Source organism: Poecilia mexicana, unplaced genomic scaffold (assembly GCF_051168715.1).
Source record: "Poecilia mexicana isolate PSO_F unplaced genomic scaffold, ASM5116871v1 scaffold_13, whole genome shotgun sequence".
In the NCBI taxonomy this organism is placed as follows: Eukaryota; Metazoa; Chordata; class Actinopteri; order Cyprinodontiformes; family Poeciliidae; genus Poecilia; species Poecilia mexicana.
The window spans coordinates 17352616-17378120 of NW_028263382.1; the positions used below are offsets into that span (position 1 = coordinate 17352616).

Consider the following 25505-nt stretch of genomic DNA (forward strand, 5'->3'; position numbering starts at 1 on the left):
TGTTGCACTGTGCCAAAACTTCCAGACACAAACTCTTTTCCAGATCCTTACAACACTGTCAGAATTTATTTTGTTTCTCCAGAATTACATCTGAAGAATATTGCCAGTGGGCTTCTGTATAACTCAAAACTCTGAAAATTACTATATTTGGTCACCTGGATCTGGCACAAAATAGAAAATGGTACAACTATAAAAATAATCATCTTTATTTATGGACTGGAAACTTTAGGTAGCTTTAAAAAATATTGAAACAACACAAGTTTAGTTTTATACAGTCTGACAGAACTGACCTCTTGAGGTTTTAGGTTAAGAATTGCAGAATACACACACACACACAAAATAAATAAATAAATAAATAAATAAATAATGCACAAAAACATACATATAACACCTTTATGAACCAATTTCGAAAGTTTAACAGCAAAAATAAAATTAGACTTAAGTTGGTCATTTTCATGGTACTTTACATGTATTCAATTTTAATCATATTATTAGTGCCAGCAAATCGCTTATATGTAATACTACCACTACTATTTTCATGTGCGAAAAACTTTCTATTTTTGCAGTGACGGAACTTTTAATTTGTTAATTCATTTTGGGTTAAACCCGGATATCCTGTAAAAGTGCTCACGAATGAAATGCTCGGAATAACAACATTGTCTAGTTTTTTTTTTCTTTTAGATGGAAACTGAATCAAATGTGTGTTCATAAAAATAAAGCTTGTTGCTTAATTGCTAAAAAGACATAGAGAATCACTAACATGTCGGCTAATTAGCATTAGCGCTCAGTCTCAGTCTCACTCTGAGAGTAAACAACACAAAGGTTCCGCTTGTCACAGGACCTAACAGAAAGGAGCACCTTAGGTTTTGCTGCATTGCTGCAGGTATTCGTTTGCTGGAAATCAAACAAATTATGATTCCTGTATTTAATGTTGTTACCACACGCTAGACCATACATATACACGAAGTCTTAGTTTCTGTACTGGCTGTTCTAATATTTCTATTTTCCCCAGCAGAGTATTTGCCCTGTGGTCAATGGAGTCACTCAACTCGTTTGAATCTGAAATGGAGCCTGATGGGCAGACAAACTACTCTCTTTTTCCTGCTCTGGACAGTATAGCAAGCCTGTCTGGAACAGCAGAGAATCTAGAGAGGTCTGTTCAAAAATACTGCAGTTGTTGCTAAACGTATTTTTTGTGCATTAGCATAAATGGTAAACAAGTTGTGTATACGCATAATTTATTGTACTCAGCTATATGAACAAGATCTTAACTGCACACTGAATTTTAACTTTGTCTCTGGAAATCTGAAGAGGGGCTGAAGTTTGGACCTTCCAGAGGCTTAAAATTCTTGTACATTGTGTTTTCTATGATTTGTTTTTGTTTATAGCTGTGTCTCAGTTACATGCTCAGAATGAATTAGGATAAGTAGACATAATGTATTCTGGTCACCAGTTACCTATTTCTCAGTGCGTCATCTTATTTTGATTCAGTCATCGTCGTTATGTTTTATGTGTTTGTTTATCCGTTTGCAGTGAACCACCCAGTGAAATTACTGAGAAACCAAATCTCACATGGCTTGATGCCGCTCAGGTATTACTCGCAAATTTATTACACCTAATTCTGCCAGCATCTGCTGCTTTACCCGTTTATTTGGGTTTCTGTGGCGGTAATTTTGCTTTTTCTGGTGCAAGATCGTACTGGAGGAAGCTGGCCGTCCCATGCACATAAAGGAGATTAAGCAGAGAATCATTGACCGGGGACTTGTTCAATCCAAGTACAGTAATCGTTCTCATTTGATGCGAAAAGTTTTCGTGTGCATTTTAACACTAAAAGTTCCTCTTTTGATATTCGGTGACGTTAGCATGCATTAATTTGAACAAAACTGTAAATTTTGTATGATGTTCTGTCACACTCTTATTAGTGATTTCTAAACCTGCCTGTGATTTCATTGTTATGTTCTCAACAGTGCAAAATCGAGCCTGGAAGCCGTCATGTATCGTGAAGTAAGGACTGTTTATTTTCCTACACTATTGAAGTTCTCCCTTGCGTTTGTGTGAATGTCTTTTAATTTCTCCATGTTTTCCCATCCTGCTTTGTTGACCATATTTGATCATATTTGAACATTTTTGAACTGTGATTATGTCGAAGGGTTGCTTAGAGCCAACATGCATAATCCTTAAAACTGCTTTAGCTAACAAGGATACAGTTTACCTAAACCTGACCGACAGATTTAGGCTAAATAGATTTTCCTCCCCCAATGCATTCGGCCTCAGTCTCACACTATGTTTCAGACACAAAAAGGCAGCAGGAGATTCAAGAGGATTGAAAACAGAAATGGAGTCTTTGCATTACTGGTGAGTTTTCTGGGAAACTGACGTTTGTTTTGCACCAACCCTAAAAGCAATATTTAATTTACAAAAATGTACATAGACATTTTCTGATGTACTGTTTACTACTGAGGCCACCGTAGATACAGAAGATCTATGTTAGACGTATGCAGAGCTTGTTGGTAGATTTGTTTTTGGACAAATATTTACATACCACAATCCAAAAAATAGTTTGTTAAATATTTATTAAAGTAATAATTTGAATTAAATACAAAGAAATTAGTCATATTTAGTAAATATGGGTTCCAATGTGTCTTGTTTGTCAGATTAAAAGTAGCTTTTCAAAATAACAACCTACAGGCAGATATTAAACTGCCTGTAGGTTGACTCAGATTTCTGTGTCATTAGACTAACATTTCTGCATTAAAAATAATTTTTATTGGTCTGACATAATATTGTAATCCTAAATGTCACCTTTTTATGAGTGGTAAGCAAGAAGCCGTCATAATTCACATGAATACAATCTTTAAAACATCAGTCTTTGTGGAATTAATCTTTATAATGTGTTTTACTTGAGATGCTTTCCAATAATACCCTAATTTATGGAATGTGACTGTACATTAAATAAATAATTAAAGCATCAGTAATATTTAAATATGTATTAACTACAGTGTAATCCAATTACATTTCATAGATAAGATATTAATTCATTATATTAAAATATTCGATTTTTTTTTTTTTTTTTTTGCAAATCATAGGCTGTAATTCATAGTGAAATTATTTAAACTGCCTCTGTACAACTTCAAAAGAACCCAAACATCTGATTGGTTAACCTGAAAAACAACTCAGACTGCAGACCCTGAGGTTGAGCAGTCTGAGTCCCACCTGATGATTGACTCAGGTCAATCATCAGGCATGATGATTTTAGGCATGATAGACTAAAATAAAATTACATAAAATGAACAGATTATATTAGATGATTATGAAATATAAGGAATGCACATTTGCAGAATTATTTTCACCTTTGGTAAATAAAATATTTCATTTGAATAGTTATTGAGAAGTGTGTTTCTTTCACGTATGTGTTTACATTTTTATAGAAATTATTAGATATGCAAATATTTATTCAACGACTTCTTGATGTATCGAATTGTGGCACTTGTGCCTTTGGAGACATTTGAATGTTCCATCTAAAGCTTCAACAGTCCGAGCATATTTTGTTATTTGTTTGTCATTATAGCATTTCATGCGAGATCCTCTGTTAACTGTCCACATTCCACTAAGCTGAAAGCAACACAGCTTCACGTACTCTGAACACCTTCCTGTCTCTCTCTCTGCCTCCTTGCAGACCGATGAGGAGCGGCAGCAGGCCCTCACAGCCCAGGCTTTCCTCAGCTCGCCGGCGCCGGTGCCTCAGAGCGGAGCCTCCAGCTCTGGCTCCGGGGCCTCCATGCCTGCTTTTCCCTCTCCCTCAAGTTCCTCTGAGCAGAAACCGAAGATAAAGAGAGGCCAGCGAAAAAACCAGAACGAGAAGTACAGACTGAAGTACCAGAGGCTGCGCAAAGCTGCTCGCACCATGATATTTGTAAGGAAACTTTGCACTCATGTTTGTCAAGGTTTTGTTTCTCATGAATACAATGAGCTACATCCTTAGAACAAATATGGATTTAGCTAAATGCTATATACTAACTTTGTACAAATAGTGATGAGAAAAAAAAAGCACATTTTTGTTCAGTTCTGGGTTTTCTTTATGGTGTCATTTTAGTGCTCAAACACTGAGTGACAAGTGAAAGATTACTCTTCTCTATTATTAAAATTGATCTGATTCTTATCATATTCCAACATAATTTTAATCTAACGTCAAGTGTACAGCAGTGCACAGCACACTGGTAATGCATGTAAAATAAATACAAAGCCATATCGAAAAAGTTGTTAAAAAGTTTAACCCTGACTTCGCATCTAAACTTAGCATCACTTATTTGATGCAGCCATTTTCTGCACTAATAACTCACCTGTTGATATAAAGATCTGAAAGGTAAGCCGCCTTTCATGCCTGAAGAACCTGAACATGATGATGTTTTTTTTTATTATGTACTTTCTTTTCACTGACTGCAGAGATGCATGTATAGGTGATGAGAAATGTGAGTATTTTGGCGTGCAGCCTGACTGTACTGCTCTCCATTCCTCAGGAAAATGCTGCACTCTGTGATGAAATTGCTCACACAGAAGAGAAGTTTCTAAGAGCAAAAGAGGAGCGCAAGTAAGTACATATAAATATAGATTTTGTACTTAATTTTTTCAAGCAGATCTCCAAAGCTGTGTTAGTAAATTGGGTTACTTTTCTTGTCGTCTAGGTTCTTATTAAAGTCCTTGTTGCAGTACCAGACTCTGTCAGAGGGGGAGCTACTGCCAACACCCAGTTCCAGCTCCGTTCCTTCTGTTCCACCTGCGCCACTGACTTCAGCTACTGCTGCAGGGGCTTCAGGCTCGTCTTTGGTACATAACCCGATGTCACTGGTGTCAATAGGAGAGGAGGGTCTCCTTAAAAAACCCAAGAAAGAAAGGAAAGACCGGGGAAAGGAAAACGGAAAGGAAGAATGTAAGCGTGAAAGCGAGCATATACGCGTGACTTGTTCGGATATAGGTAAATGTCACAAAATGTGTCTCCAGTTCCAAAGAAGATGTCCAAGAAGAGGAAGCTGGCAGACGGGTCACGCAGACTGGTGCAGCCCATTCCGCTGGACTCGTCGGGCCGTCCCGTGTTTCCCATCGTACTCGGAGGTTTAACGGTCTACAGCCTAGGAGAGGTTAGCATCTGAGAAGACTCTTTAATAATATAGCTATAGCATTAAGTTAATATATATTTGTAGCTAACACCAACCTCTGTTTATTGAATCCGATCTTCTTGGCTGCTCTTCAGATAATCACAGACAGGTCGTTGTTTTATGATGAGTGTGCCATATACCCAGTGGGCTTCTGCAGCACGCGTGTCTATGCCAGCATGAAACACCCTGAGCAGCAGTGCCTCTACACCTGCCAAATTAAGGACGGGGGGACAGGCCCACAGGTGAAAACACACAGATGTTAAAATCACAGATTTGACATAAAGTCTTCTGAGGTCAACACACATAAACAGATTTATTGCATGGTGGGTTAATCTTTTTTTTTTTTTTTTCTACCTTCCATCTCTAGTTTGAGATTGTACCTGAAGAAGATCCTCAGAATGCCATTGTAGCCTCCTCTGCTCTAACATGCCATTCAAATCTGCTGAAGGCTATCGCGTCCAACAGGTAGAATGTTTAACCACAAAAAGCCCTACTAATTATTCCTGAGGTACTTAAAATGGAAAAACAAAATCATGTCTCAGTCTAAACACATGGTTGATATAGGTGCCAAACAAAAATTGTTGAGCCTAATTAGTTTTTTTGTGACTGTTCTTAAAACACTTAATACTGATTATCTTTAACATTTTCCTTTCTTAGTTCCCAGGCTGTGGCGCCCATAATTCCATCAGGAGCGGACTTCTTCGGCTTCTCTCATCCAACTATTCAGAATCTCATCCAGAGCTGTCCTGGAGCTCGCAAATGTAGCAAGTGAGTTCTTTTAGCCTGTTGCATATAAGCTATAATCCTTCTTACACACTTAGTTTTCGGATCTGTTTCAGCCACATTGTTTATGGAATATTTTTCAAATTTGAATTTAACACAAAGTGAAAAGTAAAGTAAGAGTCATGCAACAACCAGTCAAAACAAACGCTGAACTAGGTGAATAAAATTTGTGCAGTAAGCTTAATTTTGATTAAACAACTGGCAGTAGTTCCACATATTACAAAAAAAAACAACTTTGAAGCCACTTTTTGTGATTTGTTATTTATTTAATCATTAATTTTACTTATTTAAAAATGTCATGCAATCTGTAATAATTTTTCCCTCTAAGAACACAATAGAAACATTTAGTTTTAAAGTACAAAGCATGTGAAGTTAAAAGAAAATGGAAGTTTTAAAACAAAGCTGTGTTTTTAAAATTTGCTTTAATATACCCTCATATCTTTTCATTCATGACAAACCGCTGTTAAGCTTCCTGTCAAAGACTCTCCTTTTTTACAGTGCTGCTTTTATGAATTTTGATCACGTGGTAGCAACTGAAGTGGCTGCATGATGTTTGAATATCGTGATGTAATATTGTTTCAGACCGCAATGGTGATTTCCACTGCAGTTGTGATTGTCCCACATTTTTTTTCCACTTTTTTCCGCTCGTGATAATGTTTTACCACTCTATTAAATTCATCAATAGGAATCTACATCAGACTTGGGGATAAAAGGCAGAATTAGTCCAATGTGCTATACATGTGATTTGAATGTAAATTGTTAATGCATGAAACATTTGAATATTATGGCCTACGTTGCGTCCAACTGCACCTTGTTTCTTTATTTGATTTGAATTAGTAGTATTGAAGAACAAAACTGTTGCAAACTTGCGCTAAGTTTATAGAGTTTAGACAACCACAGAATAGAAAATCAGCTGCAGCTCAGCAGTATGGTCTTTAATGGTCTTTTTTCTTAACTGTGCAATTTTGCTTTCACCACCCAGCTACAGATGGATTCGTTTCGAGGTGTGTCGTCATGGTGATGGCCAGCTCTCTCACAGCCTATCAGAAGATGACGTCTCGATTAGCTTCGAGGCCTACCTGAGACACCAAGGCCTGGATGGGAGCCTCAAGATGGAGCACATCACAGGTGCGGTAGCATGTTAATGCTATGCAGTATGGCAGATTGCCCCTTTTTATGGTGGTTCATGTAACTTGGAGAACTGCTTCAGTCAGGTATGAAAAAAAACAACAAATTGACATAACTGTAGTAACATTCAAAGTAGCAGCAACATGATTATTTTTTATATCAATAAAAGCAATTGGAAATTGTTACATATATCTTGTAAATATTTTAAAACTGTGGCATATCTGAAGATGCTTACATAAATATAACCAGTTCATTGTTGTCCTCAATGATTGACCGACCATAATTATGTTGTATGAGGGAAGCAGAACTTTTGTTTAGTACATGTAAACATCAAACCCACTTCTTCCCCATTATTGTGGCGAACATGAAATGTCATTGAATCATAAAACTGAGTTCTTTGTGGTGAAACCTACATTTAAAGTAAAGATACTCTTCGGTATTTGCTTATTTGTGGCATTGAATGCACACCATTTGTAGTAACCAGTTTACCAGGTTGGCATAGTTTGCACATCACCTGATCAGGTTGGAAATCAAACTCTTTGATTTAAGATAGAAGTAATAAACACGTCAGTAAACTTGCAGAATACGCCAAATAACCAGAGCTAACCAGTTATCTGCTGGTTTATCACTGTTTGGCTTGTAATAAACTCAGAACTCTTTGACAAGTGATTTCTGGCTTCCTTATTCCAGGGAGTCGCTTATGAACTTTGCCCTCACGTTGCCCAGGTGGTCCACCGGCTGACTGTGAATGAATGCACCCGTTAATGTTTAGTCTTTTCTTTCTTCAGGACAATCGCCTCCATCTCCTAGTTCCTCGCATCAGCAACACCAGACCTCTCCCACCATGAAGCCCTCCACTTCTTATTTTGGCTCCTGAGAGTTCTCTCTGAACTCGCGTCTTTTTTTTCCTTCAGTTCACCATTTCAAAAATCCGAGGCTTGTTGAACTCAAACATTTCTAGTGTGTGATCTTTCAGGATTTCTCCAATGAAATACCCAAGGGTGTCTACATGGTAAACATGGCTGAGCTGTTGTGCGCAAAAAATGAGTCAAATATCTGGTTTCTGTATGTTAGTATAAAGGTTGATGTCTGTAGAAATTCTTTATATTGTTCCATTTGTAAAGTGTACAATCTTGTCGATCAACGTGGATTACAGAAGCAAACGTTACATAGCTGTGTATAATCACAAAGAGTTGTAAATAGAATTAAAATGCCATTTAAGTGTTTTGTCCCAAGAGTATGGATTTATTTTACATTTGTTTGCTTCATTATAAAAATAAGTAAATGATAGATCAGCATCTCCACACATTTTTAACATTCCAGACAAATTAGTGCAATTCCTCATTTTTCAAAATATACACACAAGCATTACAATGAATGAACACTCAATGTTGACTGAAACATGGCTGGGTGGATAGATGGGAACGTCGATCAAATGATGGTTTAAAAGACAAAAACAAAGGGATTTAAAATTTAAACAATATGAAACGCAGTCAAAGTACAGTTTCCTCCCCAATACTTTAATGGAAAATACATCAAAGAAATATGTTCGAGACCCTCTAGGAACCCTGCACATCCGATTTTTACACATTTTCAGGAAATTATCAATTTTTATAATAATCCATGATCTACTATAGTTTTGGTGTTTCCAGGTTTTTTTGGGGGGAAAAAATGACTTGGAAAAACATGGAAAAACATGTTCCCAGACTTATAAATCATCTACAACTTGTATGCATCCATCTGCAGTTTGTCCAATATCCTTTAGCATTTTCTCCTTGTTTTCTATCCACCCATTCATTCTTTCCCATCTATTCCGGTCTGTGGTTTCTACAGGCTCCGTATTTAAATCTCAACTTCTGTAGAAATATCACCCATAAATGAACAGTACTTTGTTTTGAGAGGATTTGTAGTGAATACAAAAAGAGAACGACAGAGAATTGATTCTGAAAAAATAATTTGACATAAAAATATAAAATCAGAATGGGTGAAATATTAAGACAATGGTTTTCACAACATAATCCTTGTTACACCAAGAAATCAGACTTATTGCATCACCTGGTGACACACATTACAGCATAAACAAAGTTTAGACATTCTTATGCGTGTATGACCATAAAATGATCCATTTATCCTGAGAAAATTGGCTAAAGTTGTCACAGTACTTAATATTGTCGTCATAAAAAACAGTAGAGTTAACATATCTTAGACACCTTTGCGGGCATAATTGTAAGCCTTTACCAGTCATTTCATTGTTCATAAAAATAGTGGATTTTGTTAATTAGAAAAGAGAAAAAAATCAATTTAAATCCCTTCATTTTTCCCCCCCTGACCTTCTAGTTTAGGTGCTTTACCAAATTTGATTGCCTGCATATCGATTGGCGATAAAAGGAGGCGCAGGTAAATTCTTACTGGAATCATAAACAGGACATGCTTTAAATCCACAGGGCCAGTCGCTCCATCCGTATCTAAGAGCAGCAACTTTAGATGGTGGGCATGCAGAGGCAGACAGCTGGATGGTGGTCTGATTCCAAACCATAATGGGAGCTGGTGACCAAAGGGAGTCGGATTCACATGACGCATTCTTCTCTGAGCAACAGATCTGCAATTAAAAATAACAAAAATTATAACATGATTTTTTTTTTTGTCATTCCAGTCAAATACAATGTTAACATCTAAAGGTATAGTAGTATTGTTTTACATTATGCAAGGTCAGTTAATGTAGAACTTTAAGAAAAATGGTGAAAAAAAATGCTACTCCAGTAAGTTATTTCAGTAACCATTTTAAAAGTAAAAAATGCATATAATTATTACACCGCATTAATTTAAAGTGTATATTTCTGTTCAATTTATTTAGTTTACAGCTAATGGAAACCCAAAGCTTGGTTTCAAAGTATGTGTAGAGTACATAAGACTTTTTTTTTTTTTAAAGTGTTTTCACAACATAGGCTATTGAGAAGTAAATCCATGTACAATATAATACAAGGTCAGAGTTCATTTTGCGTGAATTGTTGCAACAATGTGCCGTGAAGGCGATCAGCCTGTGCTTCTGCTGAGGTTGCTTTAAAAGTTGACTTTAGCTTGTCTGCATTATTGAGTCCAATAATGTCAACTACAATACTCCAATAGAAAACTTGGCTCCCCAAATCTAAACTGACTGTAGAAACTGCACACTGGATCTCAAACAACTTGGATTATTTGCCACTTTTCTCTTCCTCTAGACTCTAGGACCTTGGTGTTCTAATGAAATGCTACATTTACTTTCAATACAAAGGAAAACTTTGGAAGAGTCACATTAGTACCTTTTCTCTCTTGTCCAGAAGTGTTTTAACGCAAGAAATTCGACAATCATACTTTAAACATCTGTGTGCTTTTGGTAAGCCAGTTTTGAGCACCCAGTACCATTTTTTTAATTTTCACAAATTAAAGACTTTATATGGTTGACAAAGAAGAAGAAGAGGGGGAAAAAAGCGCCTTACAATTCAGTCCCGGACAGAAACCAACGCCTCAAATACTAACTTTAGCATTTGAGGTAACATCCTCCTTAATGATATATGGTAGTAAAATGGTCATAATTTTCCCCACTAGTGCTATAAAAGCAGAAGAAACTCTCACTCCCAGCTATATTAACACAGAAGAAAGCCATGGTAAACTCATTAAGTCGTTTCTCAGCCCATTTGCTGTTCATGAATTCTTTGATGTCATGCCCAAATGTCTAAACATGACGGTCACCATATGTCATCCGACCTCTGACCCCTTACTGCTACATTTACAATCAATTTACATTATTTATGCACAGCCGTGAACCAAATGTAGAACGTGGACAGATTCCTTTGGGTAAGTGCCAGACACGAAATGGACAGGATTTAGGGTTGTGGGATCTTTGAGTCTGCAGCTACGTATTATCAAGCTAATTCAGGGCACAAATGATGACATTCTTGTCTTTTTGAGTTCTTATGCCGTCCCCCGATGAAATGAGCAGGGCAATGAGCGGCATCTTAAAAATGCTAAAGGAAAGGCACCACTTGACATTCTGACTCCAGCTGCTCTCCACACAGAGTGGATGAGGGCAGAATCTACCTCCAACTTTTGAACAGACTGCTGCAGTTGTCCTTGTTGCTTTTGAAATTTTTTTTCTTCCACTCAATAAATGCTTGAAATACATTATATGTAAAGGACTTCCGTGATATACAAAGTTCACTTTTTGAATTGAATAACTGAAATAACTTTAATAATATTCTAATGTATAGAGTAGCACCTGCATTCTGCTGCGATCCTCACCTCAAATATGTCTTTAGATGGTGTAACGAAGATCCCCTGGTCATAGGTGACGTTGACTGTGCTTTTACTCGGCACAATTACTTTGGGGAAAGGTCCCTGAAAAGAGATGCCTTTTTCCCCATAAGCCACAGCTCTGGCACCCAGCGTTAGTCTGTGGGCAACATCTTGTTTGTCTCTAGGGTGGATTCTGAAATAGAAAATTATTTTCCATAACACTGCTACAGAATATGAGCAAAGAAGACTAAAGATAGTCAATACAGTAAAATATAGAAGAAATCTGGACAAATCTCTCTCCATTTATTTCTGTCCTAAAAAAAACTCCTGCATTTTTCTCCTCACTTGAAATATTGTCATATTATTTGACAACGTAGCTCACACTTCTTTGTTCTACTGTGGCCACACTTTGGCTGATTTACGCTCCTGAAGACCACAGCTGCATGAATTTCTGCCAACATGGACGACTGCTGTCCAAAGCAAGTGCATTCAAATTTTGAACAGATTCTAAGTGCACAGCATTTTTAGAAATTGCATCCTTACGTGCCATATGGTGAAGTTTTATCTGGTAAATCGAAAGCAACCGCCATAAAGGTGTTCTTCATCCTAATGTTTGGGACAAATCCCACGTCTGCAGTCTGGTGCCAGCGAATGTCTGGAAAGCCGTCATCTGTGGCGCTTTCTTTGTACGTGGATAGCTGTACATGCAAATAAATAATATACCTGATGCAAAATAACTGTAGAAATACAAATATTGCTTTGTGTCTTCTGCTTGTTTGGCTCTTTTTTAAATTTAAAGAGCAAAATGCGCTGCATACTTGGACAAATCCAAATGGGAAGTCAGGAGCAGTCTGCCCCCCCGAGCCTTGGTGAAATGCCATCCTCCAGTCATTTATCATTGTAGGGAATGAGCAGTTGTACTTGTCCTTATGGTACTCTGCATTCGCCTCACCTGGAAAGGAGAAAACATTTTTATGGATTTTTGTGGAGTATAAATTTCTCAAAACGCCTTTCATATGTCATGGCTTTGCTACCTTGGTACCAGATGGCTCCGTAGATGGTCATATTGAGGAATGGATGGATCATTGCATTCCACAAAACGGTGCTCTTCAGCATAGAACTGAGGGATTAGAACAAGCAGAGAGCAGAGATCGTTAACCCTTATCGCCCGAAAGGTGTTGCAGATGACACATTTTTTGCACGCCAGCTTTGCACTATCTGAAAAATTCCAACAGCTTGTGAAAGGGGAGACATTGCACTTTCCAGCCAATATTGGGTTACTATGGTAATTTTACTCCTGCTGCAGCAGGGAGCATGTTTTTCTTTGGCTTAATCTCATGAAACACTCTTAATAGATGGTAAATTGCAATAACTGTTAGATATTGAAAGTTTCAGTTGTGATGGAGAAATGGGAAAATGTATTTACTCACCGGACATTAAAGAACTTTGTACAATTAAAATAAGCAAAAATATCCAGGTGGATATATGAAACTTAGGGCTTAAAGGGTTTTAAACAATAAGGAGACATACTTTTCAGTTTGCTGGATTATGTCGTCTTCAGGTTCATACATGTCCTCACTCGGCACCAGTCCACACTGCTTCAGCGCTCTTGTGGACGACCAGGCTTCTACTGGTGTGCCTCCCCAACTTGATTCCACCAGTCCTATGGGGTAATTCAACTTCTCATACATGTAACGCCCAAAGAGCCAGCACAACCCAGAGAACTCTGCCAGCACACCTGTAAGTCAGAAATATTGTAAAGCTCAGGTGAGAAGTTTACATACAATGAATATTGGATTAATTTGTGGCTATTGACTACAAGTTTGAGCTGCTGTAGTAGCATGGAATGATCATAAAACAAACAAACAAACAAACAAAAACCAAGAACTGGATGCCTGGTTGAATGCATCCTGTAAGGATGTTCAAAAAATCCTGACAGCAGTCTAAATTACACACAGACTCAAATTTCTACATACACCCTCGCTGATCTTTGGCTGAATAGCTGATGGTTACAAAAACGGTGTTATTGGTGTGAAAGCTCCTAAGAAACATTTTATAAAATATTGGTGGGGTGTAGATGTAATTCTGATACTGTTGGGATGAGAGAAAATCCACAGTAAATCTGTCCATCCGATATTAGATTAAATCATTAAACATTGCCACTGTATGTTGTGCAATCATTCCCCTCATATAGCTCAGTACACAGAACTAAAACATTGAACAGTTTATTGGAAGAAATAGTCTTACTGCTGTTGGGAGCAGACCAGGGTATTTCCACTTGGATGAGATCAATCAGCTCAGTTTTACTCATGTTCAAAGCCGTCATAAAAGGCCTTACATGAGGATATTTAGATGAGAGCGCAAGCTCCTCAGATGAATTGAAAATCTATTTGAGAATAAAAAAGAAAATGAAATAAGTAAACTGTGAAGTTTAGACCAGATCTTCTATTGAACTATCCTAACTTTTAAGGTTTTTTTCCCCCCCAAGGAAGTTCTAGCTCTCAACTGAGACTCATGCAGGAGGCGGCAAGACAGATTGACTGTGTGAAAATCCTGTTTGCCTTGCTGCCATTCAAAGGTCAAATCAGAGTCACACAATTACATAATTATAAGCATTTCATTCACTTATTGCTTGATCCTCTCTTCTTTTGAGACAATTTAAATATGGCTGCTGTAAACCAATGAGGCTGCCTTTAACTCGTGATGAAAGCAGTTCCTTTCTCTGGTCCAGCAGAAAACTAGTGCTGGATAGTTAAAGTTCACTGTGCTAAAGCCACAATGTTATCTTTGTGGACATAAACTGCTGCTTAGTATGCACTAGCACTGATATATATATATATATATATATATATATATATATATATATATATATATATATATATATATATATATAGCACCTGACCATTTCCACCCAACTGCAAACAGCACCTGGCAGCTATTCCAGTGACTTAGTAAGAAGAGGGTTAAATGTTTTCTTTCAGTCCCAGATCCAGTCAGACAGGTGTTTACTGCACATAGTTTACCTGGGACACTGTGAATAACATGTTGCTCTGGCCTCCACATAGCCAAATGTCTCCAAACAGCACATCTTTCAGGCTACTTATGCTACCTTCAGCTGCAGCGTATATGCTGTAGGGACCACCAGCGTCAACGGGCTCAAGGGTGACTTGCCAAATGCCTGTTGGAGGAAAAAGAAATCATCAATACATGCAATCAAACCAAAATATTTTCTGTGGGTTTTATTCTGAATTATTTGCAATGGTGGGTAAAATTAGTTTGTCACACGATGTAGCTTGTGAAAAAAGTTAAAACCCCGACACTGCACTGATGACACATTTTTGACTTGGAATCTACAGGCTTGGCAAAGCCAGAAAACAAGCTCGTAAAATTGGCGATTTCACAATCTGAATGATGGGTGATTGAGCTATGCTGTTAACCTGCTCTGTCCTTTTACAGTAATGACTTGCAGAACTGTTGAGGATCACAAGGTACAGTTATCTTCATTTTATTTAGAACAAGTGATAAATGTGGTGATAAGAAAACATCTATGGAATTGCAATGATGTGTGGTATTTGTGTTCTGAGCTGTGCACATGCAAGCTAAATCAAATGGTTTTATTATCTCCTCATTATGCAGTCAGGTTCTCCAGAGTCCTGCTAATGACCTCATTACTTGACTAAGGTGTGTTGAAGCTCAGACGCAGCTAAAAATTGTAGGACACCATCCCTCGAGGCCTGCATTTGAAAACCCCTGCTTTAGAAAATGCATTTAGACGTGTGCTTAAAGGAGAAATGTCATCAAAAATCTTCATCATTGTTACTCTTTATTTCACCACAATAATTTTATTGAGATTAAAATTCTCTTTTGCAGGAGAATCCTGGCCATTTGTGTGAGCAGCACAAAAAAAAAAAAAAAACACATAACAGCCTTACTGTTTTTGTTTATGAAGGCAAATAATTTTAAAACTCACTGACAAAAAAAAGAGCCTTTAAAACCAAACCTTTTCCAAAACAAAACTTCTATATCTGGACAATGGTCTGCCTTCTGCGAATACACCATGTCACGTTTATTGCAGTAAACAGAAAATGGATTCTTGGCAAAATACAAGAATAAGTCAAATATCTGGTAAATTGACTATATTCATAAAGCAGTTTTCTAATCAAACTCACTTACCTAAAGCGTTTCACACTAATGTGAATTCACCCAATCACACTAACAGACGTGCACACCGATATCCAGATTCATAGGGAACTCTGGGTAATCTGTTAACATGTGACAGGAGGAAGTTGGAATCAAAACTATAACCTTCCTATTGCAAGACAACTAGCTTCCTGTATATCCACTTCTTGACAACACAGAAGAAAATAGTGAGCAAATTGTCTCAGACGCTACTGGTTAGGAAACAAAGACAACATTTGTGACATTGGAAAGGTGAGGAGTGGTTTCACCTCACCCATCTGAAACTGTCTCTGGCTGAAAACACCCTATGCACACACTATGTGAAACAATTGGAAAGGGAAAAAAACCAAAAGCCGAGCAACAAAAACACAGCACAGTTCATTCCACACCTTATAATTGTAATTGTAAGCTAATTACTGAAGCCAGAAGATATGCTTACATGAAATGCTTTTCTGATTAATCTACATTGCTTTTTATTTTTCTTGAGGTTATTTTTTTAGGTTTTACTTCCATGTTATGGATAAGTGTGTTTGAAATAAAGATATGTAATAAAACTCACTTTGTGGACTTCATGTTAAGACCAACTTCCACAATGAATTGTGAAAGAAAAAGTCGGCATCTGTTTCATTAAGTAATTTGTAAACATAACTTTGTTTTTGGAGAAATTAAAACAAGGTCCAACCATCTATGAAGTAGTAAGAATGCAGAAAAGGCACAGTAATTTGTAGGTACCAGCCTTTATTGACATCTTCATCAAATCATGATAAATATAATGATCTCGAAACAAAATGACCATCACATACACTACCTATATTTGATAAATGGAGTTAATTCATTTTTATTTATTCCTATATCTGTTTTCAAAAAATTGGACCTAAGCTCCAAACCTATGGATCCACAAATGCCTGCAGTTATAACACAAGACAGACTCAGTTATAGAGCAGAAAATTATGTTTCATAGACTGTTTCCTAACCACAAGCTTTGGTTTTCAGTTCCAGGTGATTGTCTTAATTGAAAGTGTAAGTAATACCATCACATACAATAAATGTGTCTAACATAATTAAGCTTGATTAGTTCCGATATGCCATGGTGGGTTTTTAAAAGTAGCACTTCAGTGAAGAAGCATTCATGAAAACATTGGTAATTCCACCTAATTAATAATCATAATTTCAAGTTGGCTGCTGGCTGTGTTGTTCGCAAAATCATTTGATCGCTTCATTTAACTCTGATTAGGGAAACGGTGAAAATCCCTCCCTCACGTCTGATGATAATTGGCGTAATTGAGGAATGACCTCAGTTTGTAGCCTGTACCCCACAGATATAAAAAAAAATAAGCTTTTCCTGTTGACACACACAAAACAAGAAACAAATGTGCTGGATTTACCGTTTGTCACAGGGTCTGATAAGACTTTCTGTAGAACAGTAGAACTCGTCAGGTAGACCGCGACCTGCTCCCTCTCACTGCCGTACCCCCACAGGACAGCTTTCTGCGGGGCCTTCTGCAGCACCATGTGGTCTCCATAATAAGACGCAAAGCGCAAGGTTCCATCTTATCGAAGACAAAATGTGCCATAATAATAAAAAAGTAAATAATTAAAAATAGATTAAATCAATTTTAGAAAAGGTAAACACATAGATAATTGATTAAAACAAACAGTTAAAATATTCTATCAGTAAAAAGAGCATAATTGTTTCACTATTTCATATGGTAATTCGTAGTTATGGTGCACTAAGCAATAATTAAATAACACAAGATAATTAAAAGAACAACAGTACAGATTATCAAATTGTTAATATATTTTTTAAAAAAATTCTGAACACATCTACTTTCTGACTCATTAAATGCATTCGAAGTTTTAGGTATGAAGAAAATAGCAATGCATTTATTTATATTGCGGCATTTTTGTCTCTCCATACTTCTACCCACAAGGCAATATTTAGTGGAATAAGACTTCATATCACAACGGAGCACGACTTAATGAACTGCATGTATTTATAGGAGCTGGTTAACAGGGTGGGATTTGTGTTTTGTCAGCAAGTTTTCCAGGCACCCATACAATATGAGCCTAATTAACTAGAGACGCCGAAGGCATCCGATGTACTCACCGCTGTAGTGCAAAGCAGCTAAAAGCATCACAACTACAAAGATTAAAGCCATGACTTGAAGAAGACGGTTCAGGTTATTAAAATGACGAACAGTTCTTTCCACAAGTGTTGTTAGATTGCATAGTACAGAGACATGCCACTAAATCGAAACTTGTTTTACCAAGTCAGGTGATTAACCAAACTAACTGGGCGTCACAAATGCGGACTTTCAACATAAAAGCATGAACGAACAAAAATTAAAATGATTTACGCATTGTATACAGAAGTAGTTGCAATCGTTTTTCCTGCTACAGTGTTTTTCACAACTTCATTTTAAATTGTGCAACAAAACAAAACAAAACAAAAAAAAGCTTTGGAGTTTTTAAATTCTGTGTTATTTTTTTTAACACTTTATTGCGAAGTTAAAATATTATGCAATTGAATGTAGGAAGAAAGTCCAGCATTAAGTCTCTTCCATACTGTAGTCAACAGCCAACCCCTTATAACAAGTAAATCCCAAAATAGAACTATCAACTTTATTTAAACAAATAGCATAATGTATTTGTCTTATAAGGATAAGACTGATGCATTTTAAATAATGAAGCAAGAATTTATTAATAATACAATGTTTTTGTAAACTGGTTTTATTTTGATATGCTAGTTTTTTTATTTTTCTCTGCCACCATTTATTTTACATCTTTGCTTCTTCTCTTTTATGTCCACACATTGTCCAATCCACGCCTATTCATGCCCATTTTTCTGAACACAACTTACTAGTTCACTTCTGCTGGACCTTGTAGATATTATGTTTAATTAGTTATGGTTATGGTTCTGATAGGATTTCGGATCCATATAAAATATGGTGTGATTATGACCCTTTATCAAATCAAATCAAAGTTATGGTGAATGACTTCCTCCTTGTAAATACTACATATTTTAAACAACCAGTTGTAAAAGTGGATATAAAACTTATAATAGGAAGGACAAATCGACAAATGGTTGGAAACAGACATTTTGTGAAAGACGGCTCATTTTTCTACACATTTTTATAACCTCTCTGTTTACTTCGCCTAAAGACTGGCCTTAATTTTGCAGATACTTTGGTTTTCGAGTATTTTCATTAAAACTCTGGCCTAAATGGAACTGGAGGCGTTCTAGGATTGTATCTTTAGAGATGGAAGCATCATGCAACATCACGAGATAGGTAGCACAGTAAAGACACCATTATATTTTTTTTAACTGAAAAGTGTCATAAGCTCATTTATGAAACCACATTAATTTTTTTTAGATTAGATTTGTTTTGTTTTTTTACTTTTATGAAAGCTAATGAATATTTATATTTACACATAAATTTAAAAGAAGGTTCAAATGCAAACATGTTCCTGAAACTCCCTAAAGCTTGCATAACTGTAGTAGTGTTGTGAGCTTAAATTCCAAGAAAGCTTTCTAAATGTCTTCTGAGAAACATGAAAGTGAAAACTGAATGCTACATATCACAAATCAAAAGTTGGATTTCAAACTTTCCTTGAAGGGCTTCTCTACCCACAAAGCACTGTCTATTAATTATTATGCGTTTATTTTATAATCAAATATGCAGTATAGCCACATTAATTAGATAATTTCTCAAATCTTTCCAGTGACTGTGATGTGCAGTGAATCCTTACGTAGGCCAAAGTAATTACCATCCAAAGGCCAGTATAACAGCATGAAAAATGGCAGCAGATGTAACATTAATTACCCAGCAATTTACTAGCCAGGTGTTTATTTACAAAAGGTTCTTACGCTTTGGCCTGTGGTAAAGATAAATGATCACACAGAGTTCAGCTGACATGTTATTTCAGTGATTCTTGAGAATAGGGACAAAATGGGTTTTAATTTTTCCATATTTTTTTTAAATTATTTCTCAACCTTATGTATGCAAATATGACAAATAATGTTTAGAAAATATGAAGATGCTAAGGTACAGGCTCCCAGTTGCGAATTTTTAAAAAAAAAATTACATTTTTAATTGACCTGACCCAAAACTTTGTCATCACCATCTGACAAAAATAAATCTAAAATGATTTTTAAAATACCCCATTAGTGATATTTTTACTCAATTTACAGACAAATGCTTCTCAAGAAATAAAATAAATATTATTTAAAACAAAAAACAAGAAAAAGTCCATCTGATGGAGTTGACAGTGCATGACGGAGTTGACACAGAACTGAAGGTGGTGACAAACTAGTGAGTAAAATGAAAAACTTGGTACATGTGAAGTAATGCAATTCATGTAAGATACATTAAAATGAATTAGTTGCACAATTAAGTGAGATTTGACAACAATTTCACTGAAAGAGTCAGAAAAACTCTGACGGAGTTGACATCTGACGGAGTTGACGAAATGCCAAACTACCTCAATTTATATGATGTTATTCTGAAGGAGGCCATATTGTAGCTCGTCAGGTCCATGAAATCTTTACATTATACCAAAATTAAGCTTTTATTTCGCAAAATTTCATCAAAGTTTTGTAAATTGTCAGTTATGGAGTTGACACATCATGGTTGTGACAAGCAACTTAGGAATAAAACAAAAGAAAAAACTAAAGAATAACTTAAGCTAACCGGAGCTAACTAGCCCTCCTAGCAAAGGAAGAGAAAAGACAACGTCATGGGGTCCTCAGAAGGTCTGGTGCCCCCCAATAATGCCTGATTTTTTTACATTCTTTTCATTTCTGACGGTGTTGACAAAAACTAAGGACAAATTTCAACGGAGTTGGAAAATATCTAAAAATTATTTTTAATTCAATTTATCGATACTTTTATAATTATTTATATGACTACTTATACTTAATTGTCATAATATATAATTTTAGTATTTCTTTAATTGTTTTAAACTATAAGAATGTATTGAGTTCTACTCCTGGACAAGGGCTTTTACAGGCATCATCCACCGACTACAATGTTTAAAATAAAAAAATATTCAGCAAAAAAAAGAAAAATATACATTGTTGTGCTCACATGACCCAGGTTAGTTTAGTTAGATATTTGAAAAAAATATATTTTGTGTATATTTTATTCAAATTTCATGCTTTATCCATAGGACCTGTTTTGTCCCTATTCTCAAGAATCACTGATTTACAAAATATATTTTAAAATATAAATACAAAACTCAAGTGATACATACAAATTAGAGTTCATAATAATGAAACAGGATTTAGCAATTAAAAATCTTTTTAACATGTGGAACTCAAAAATAATTGAAAACGCATCCATCTGCATATAAATGAAATAAAAATCAGACAACTCTTCCCGACAAATGTACGTGTTAATTAAAAGATACATATGTGAAATGTCATTTAGGTATATTTCATGCATTTCTTTTTCTTTTTTTTTTTTCAATTTCACCAGTTTATGTTATGTCTGAACATACAGGAGACACCAGATACAGTTGGCATGCTTAACATAATCGGAAAGACCACTTTAGACATTTGTCTAAAGCTATTAAGTGATTGAGCCTAAAAAAAAACACTCAATCAAGGAGTGATTGAGTGCTCAATCACTCCTTAAAACTGCTGGATTATTGAATCACTCCAAATGCCGCTGCATCAGGCAGCTTAAGAAATTAAGCTGTTAGGACCTCAATTAGACAGTTTTAACTAACTGGATCAAAACTGGTAACCCAAAATATAAAATTAGAAAATTTACAAGAAGCCTGGTCCTTTCTAACAGACTACCATTTTATAGGGATCCATGATTAGTTGAACTTGTTGGCCTAAATATGTTGTAATTTTCCTAAGAACAAAAAAAATTGCTGTTTGTGACATGTCAAAACTCAATTACTTTAAAGATCGTATATCTTTAGTTATATTTTTCACCCCTGGTGGTCGCCATTTTTTCACCTCTGCAATGCATGCTGGGTTGATGACGTGGTTGCTTTGCATCCGTTCTGTACTGGACTCTATTGAGTAAACACAGGTAAGCTAACTTTCCATAGTAATTTCAAAACTGGACTAGATGCACATTTGTAGCAACCTTTTCTTGGTACCACGGTGGACAAATGTTTGTAGAAGCAGCCTGTATGTCTAGGTGTGTGGTTTTATCCACACATGGCCATTGAAGTGATTGGAAAAGCTTATGTAAATACATTGAACGCAAGAACATCTTATGTAATCTGTAATTCACTCAATATGTTTTGTTAAAGTAGTACTTCAATACTAACGGTGCAGTCCAGAGTCCAAGCCAGCTCTCAAATTAGACTGAAGAACTTGAGTTGAAAATAGCCTTCCACCCCCAATTCATGGTCTACTCTGTCATGTTTTACAGCTAATTTTAAGACCTGAAATTGAGCTCCACAAATATGTTTGTGGTTTCATGCAAGAACCAAAATTTACGGCTGCTGTCCAAGCCTCTCATAGGTCTCTCAACGTATCATTTCCAATCCAACGTGTGATAAATCTCTCAGATTATCGCCTTACTTTAAGTCAGTCAGCAGCCACTAGGTGCATGAGAGGAGGCCAAGCATCATATCTGCAGCCCACACAGCATCGTGCTTTCACACTTTCACACCCACTGACACCAAAATCAGTTTATGCACGAAACTGCCTTCCCTTTTTGATGCCAAAATATCTTGCAAAAAAAAAAAAAAAGAAATCTTAAGGCTATTAGAAATCCATCTAAATCACACAAACTGCTTTTTTAATTAAGCTTATTTTGTTAAGTCCTGGAGAGAAACACAAAACTCCTGCGGTGGATGAAGTTTAACATTTTAGGCATTAGGCCATCTTACATTTTGCCAAAAAGCCTAAAAAGGACTCTTTTCATTGCATGAAATCCTTTACAAGTTTAAGATATTTCACAACATCAAAACACAAAGTGAATGGATGTCGCATGTCAACTTGTTCTCAACATTTAAGACATCTGTCCTTTGTAGTTTGAGTTTTTGTCCTTTTGTCACACATAAATGTTTAGGATAATCAGCAAATGCTGAAGTGAAAAAATAAAAACCTGATTAAATAAAACAAAATGCATATCTCCAGAATATTATTTTTTTAATTAGGGGTCCTGTTTGGAAAGTAATTGTCCCTAAATGAAATTACTGATTGTGCCACCTGATATGGTATTTTGTATTTTTATCTTTTTATTATCTTTTATGTTCTTTGATAATCATTATTCTTTTTATTATCTTTTAACTTGTTCTTTGCTTTATAATTTGATATAAAACTTATTCTGCTCAGATTATTGTGCTCATACGGATCACGTGAACAGGGCGTGCTTGGCTCTGGTTGACTTGGGTTGGGCTCTGATTGGTCTGCTGGTTCACGCTCTCGGCCCATGATTGGCTCATGGTCGGAGAGCGGCTACCTCTGATTGGATGGCTCGCCTGCAAGGATGGAGATGGCCACTCCCCCTTTGCACGCAGACATCCCTTTGTTTAAGAGATAAAATACGAAAAAGCCCGCGGTTTTGGTCAGAGTCTGCTGTGGGTCGCGTTCGAACGCCCAGCTACGTTGATGCTGCTTTGTCTCTAGGCCGAAGGCTCTCCGGCCAAGTTTCACGAGGTAAGCGCTGGTAACTTGAATGAATCGAGCATCACGTGTTTAGTCATAGAGTGTTTTGTACTGTATTCTGTGGGGAATAAATCGAGCATATTTGTTCTAGCAGTAACAGTGTTTGATGCATGTTATTTTGCTGTAATCTGTGGGGAAATAAATCGAGCACATTTAATTCTAGCAGAAACAGCGTTTTGGTTTCGTTATTGCCGCCGATCTCCTTCGACCCTGATTTAAAATTTCATAAAACACCACCCTTGTCAGGAAGGTTTGCCACAAACCTTTTTATGATAATTGACATCACTGTGGGGGAATGTTGAGTATTTTTTTCAAAATTTTTTTAATTCATCAAGATAGGTTCTTGCGTACGATTTATGCCAGATGTAATAAACCTTTCCAAATGGCTTATATTTTCCAACCAAATGGGCCAGCCTGTGTTGCATCTGAGCCTTGGCCACACATTACCCTGTCATGGTTCACCATCATTCTTCTGTTGGTGTACTTTTGATAGACGGTTCTTCTTCTCTTTTGGCTTTTCCCTCCCGGGGTTGCCACAGCAATTCATCTGTCTCAAACCAACTAACCTAAACTTTTGATAGACTCTAACCACTCTATAGCATACAGCCTCTGCAAGAGCTGGAGTTTCAGAGACGCCTTGACCCAGGCATTTAGCAATCATACTTTCTCCCTTGTCAAACTCTCGTTCAGCCATTCCCTGGCTCATGTTCCTGCTTCAAACTCATCAACTCTGATAACACAAGGTATACTTACTATTTATCTCCTACACACTAACAGGCAATGTAACAAAGTAATAATAATCATTATTCACATCATTAGTCAGTGCAGCGGTCATTATGTTATGTCTGGTAAGTGTGAGGTGATGTGTTGCTCTGAACTTAAAAATATACATTCTCCAAACCAAACTAAAATAGGTAGACTCCTATTATAAATGACAGGAGGGACAGTATGAAGAGAGCAGGAAAGAAAGATGCAAATATAGGAACATTATTGATGAGCTATTCTATTATGCTGACAAGCCATTTGATCATAAACCAAAGTAAACATTGCTACAAGCCCTGGAGGAACAATACAGACTGAATGTCAGTTTAATAAATGAATGGATCTGCCTCATCAGCTTTGCTTATTTTCCTTCTGTAAAGGAAAATAGTTCAAGGCAACAAACAAAGCTTTTCTTTCAAATAAAATTGAAAGCTGCTCTTTTTAAGTCTTTTTCACTTTTCATTTTCATTCTACTTCACTGACTAGGTTTGCTCCTATTTAAAATGCAAAACTGAAGCCTATTGTGATCACGTAAGAAAAATAAATTCGTTATGTCCCCTATTATATTTGGAAATGACAGATTTTGTGACTTTACTGGAGTATGACAAAGTGAATAAAATGCAAAAATGAGACAAAGAAATGTCTCAAGGCCTGATAAGAATGGTTAATTTAGTTTCTCTTTTTACACATTAAAGTTCATTATCTAGCAACCAACTCTTCTCTTGTCACTGAAACAAAAGAAAGCAGTGCCTTTGCATGAGAAATAAGACAAGATAATAGCATAAATTATAAAGCTGTCATTAAATTCTGCTGTTTTGTGTTTTATTCCAATAAGAGAATAAGTACTTATCAATTTAAATTACTGTATACAAGTTAAAACCAAATTAAAATGCCTCTGTTATTCATGGACAGATGTAGTCCAAGCTAAAGATATAATTCTTAAAACCTCCTTAGGTGATTCTGGTGTTACTGGTCTTCATCTTTTGTTTTAAACTGACTCTTTAAAGCATGTTCATATTGCATCAGTTTGAAATGTATTTTTATATGATTCACTGTAAAGGACTTTGATTTCCTATTTGAAGAGTGCTAGATTCTATGCTTTTGCTATTCTCTAGATTATTTGCATCACTTGGCAGCATTTTAAAAAAAGCAAATAATTTCACATCCATGTGTTCTTTGGAGAGTTTAATCACATCTGCTGCTGGTCCGACATTTATCCCTACATTTTCTGCCTTGCAATAAAGTCCAAGTCAGTTCATAGTCTCTACATTTAGCTGTCCTTTGATATCATAATTCCCCGCCTCTAGGATGACAAACAGGCTCTTGGAAGCAGTCAGCATACCTGGGGCATTACAATGACAAACGGTGGTAAAACCAGCTGAAGCTGCTGCTTACCCGTAACAGTTTGTGATCTTTTTCACTTTGACTTATGGGGGCTATTAAAGCGGAGACATGAGACGGATGCCAAACACGTCTCAGATCAGCAGGTGGCACTCTCACAACAGTAAAACAGACCTCTAACTCTTCCTCCTTGTGATGCAGCCTGATGAGAGCTTAGGTGGAGGAAGAGCGCTGTGATGTGTTCGTCTTCT

General features: G+C 36.4%; 2 protein-coding genes across 3 annotated transcripts; one reads left to right on the forward strand and one right to left on the reverse strand.

Annotated features, from left to right (window-relative positions):
• Window positions 1–378: 378 nt before the first annotated feature.
• Window positions 379–8299, forward strand: tbrg1 (transforming growth factor beta regulator 1). 2 transcript variants are annotated; one of them, XM_014971295.2, is made up of 15 exons: window positions 379–883; window positions 1013–1153; window positions 1534–1591; window positions 1693–1775; window positions 1968–2004; window positions 2293–2355; window positions 3677–3913; window positions 4518–4588; window positions 4683–4927; window positions 4999–5135; window positions 5249–5395; window positions 5521–5618; window positions 5811–5921; window positions 6919–7064; window positions 7853–8299. In XM_014971295.2, the coding sequence occupies exons 2-15, from the start codon at window positions 1035–1037 to the stop codon at window positions 7939–7941; spliced, it is 1641 nt and encodes a 546-aa protein (XP_014826781.2). In that variant the 5' UTR covers window positions 379–883; window positions 1013–1034; the 3' UTR covers window positions 7942–8299. The 2 variants fall into 2 exon arrangements, with proteins under 2 accessions (XP_014826781.2, XP_014826780.2); XM_014971294.2 differs by having other exon boundaries at window positions 1016–1153.
• siae (sialic acid acetylesterase) lies at window positions 8287–17798 on the reverse strand. Its single transcript, XM_014971297.2, has 10 exons — window positions 17623–17798; window positions 16901–17065; window positions 14360–14514; window positions 13584–13722; window positions 12867–13074; window positions 12371–12456; window positions 12155–12288; window positions 11880–12034; window positions 11343–11529; window positions 8287–9663 (listed from the first exon to the last, which is right to left on the reverse strand). The coding sequence occupies exons 1-10, from the start codon at window positions 17672–17674 to the stop codon at window positions 9412–9414; spliced, it is 1533 nt and encodes a 510-aa protein (XP_014826783.2). The 5' UTR covers window positions 17675–17798; the 3' UTR covers window positions 8287–9411.
• Between the last annotated feature and the right edge of the window lie 7707 nt (window positions 17799–25505).

What these genes read in the sequence shown, in the direction of transcription:
- tbrg1 (XM_014971295.2), top strand. Translation starts at nt 1,035, where the DNA reads ATGGAGTCACTCAACTCGTTTGAATCTGAAATGGAGCCTGATGGGCAG. An exon ending in GGAGCTCGCAAATGTAGCAA is followed by an intron (nt 5,922 to 6,918) that starts GTGAGTTCTTTT and finishes TTCACCACCCAG; the next exon opens with CTACAGATGGATTCGTTTCG. An exon ending in CAAGATGGAGCACATCACAG is followed by an intron (nt 7,065 to 7,852) that starts GTGCGGTAGCAT and finishes TTCTTTCTTCAG; the next exon opens with GACAATCGCCTCCATCTCCT.
- siae (XM_014971297.2), bottom strand. Translation starts at nt 17,674, where the DNA reads ATGGCTTTAATCTTTGTAGTTGTGATGCTTTTAGCTGCTTTGCACTAC. An exon ending in TGTTATTCACAGTGTCCCAG is followed by an intron (nt 13,723 to 14,359) that starts GTAAACTATGTG and finishes ATTCTCAAATAG; the next exon opens with ATTTTCAATTCATCTGAGGA. An exon ending in TCCCATTTGGATTTGTCCAA is followed by an intron (nt 12,035 to 12,154) that starts GTATGCAGCGCA and finishes TTGCATGTACAG; the next exon opens with CTATCCACGTACAAAGAAAG.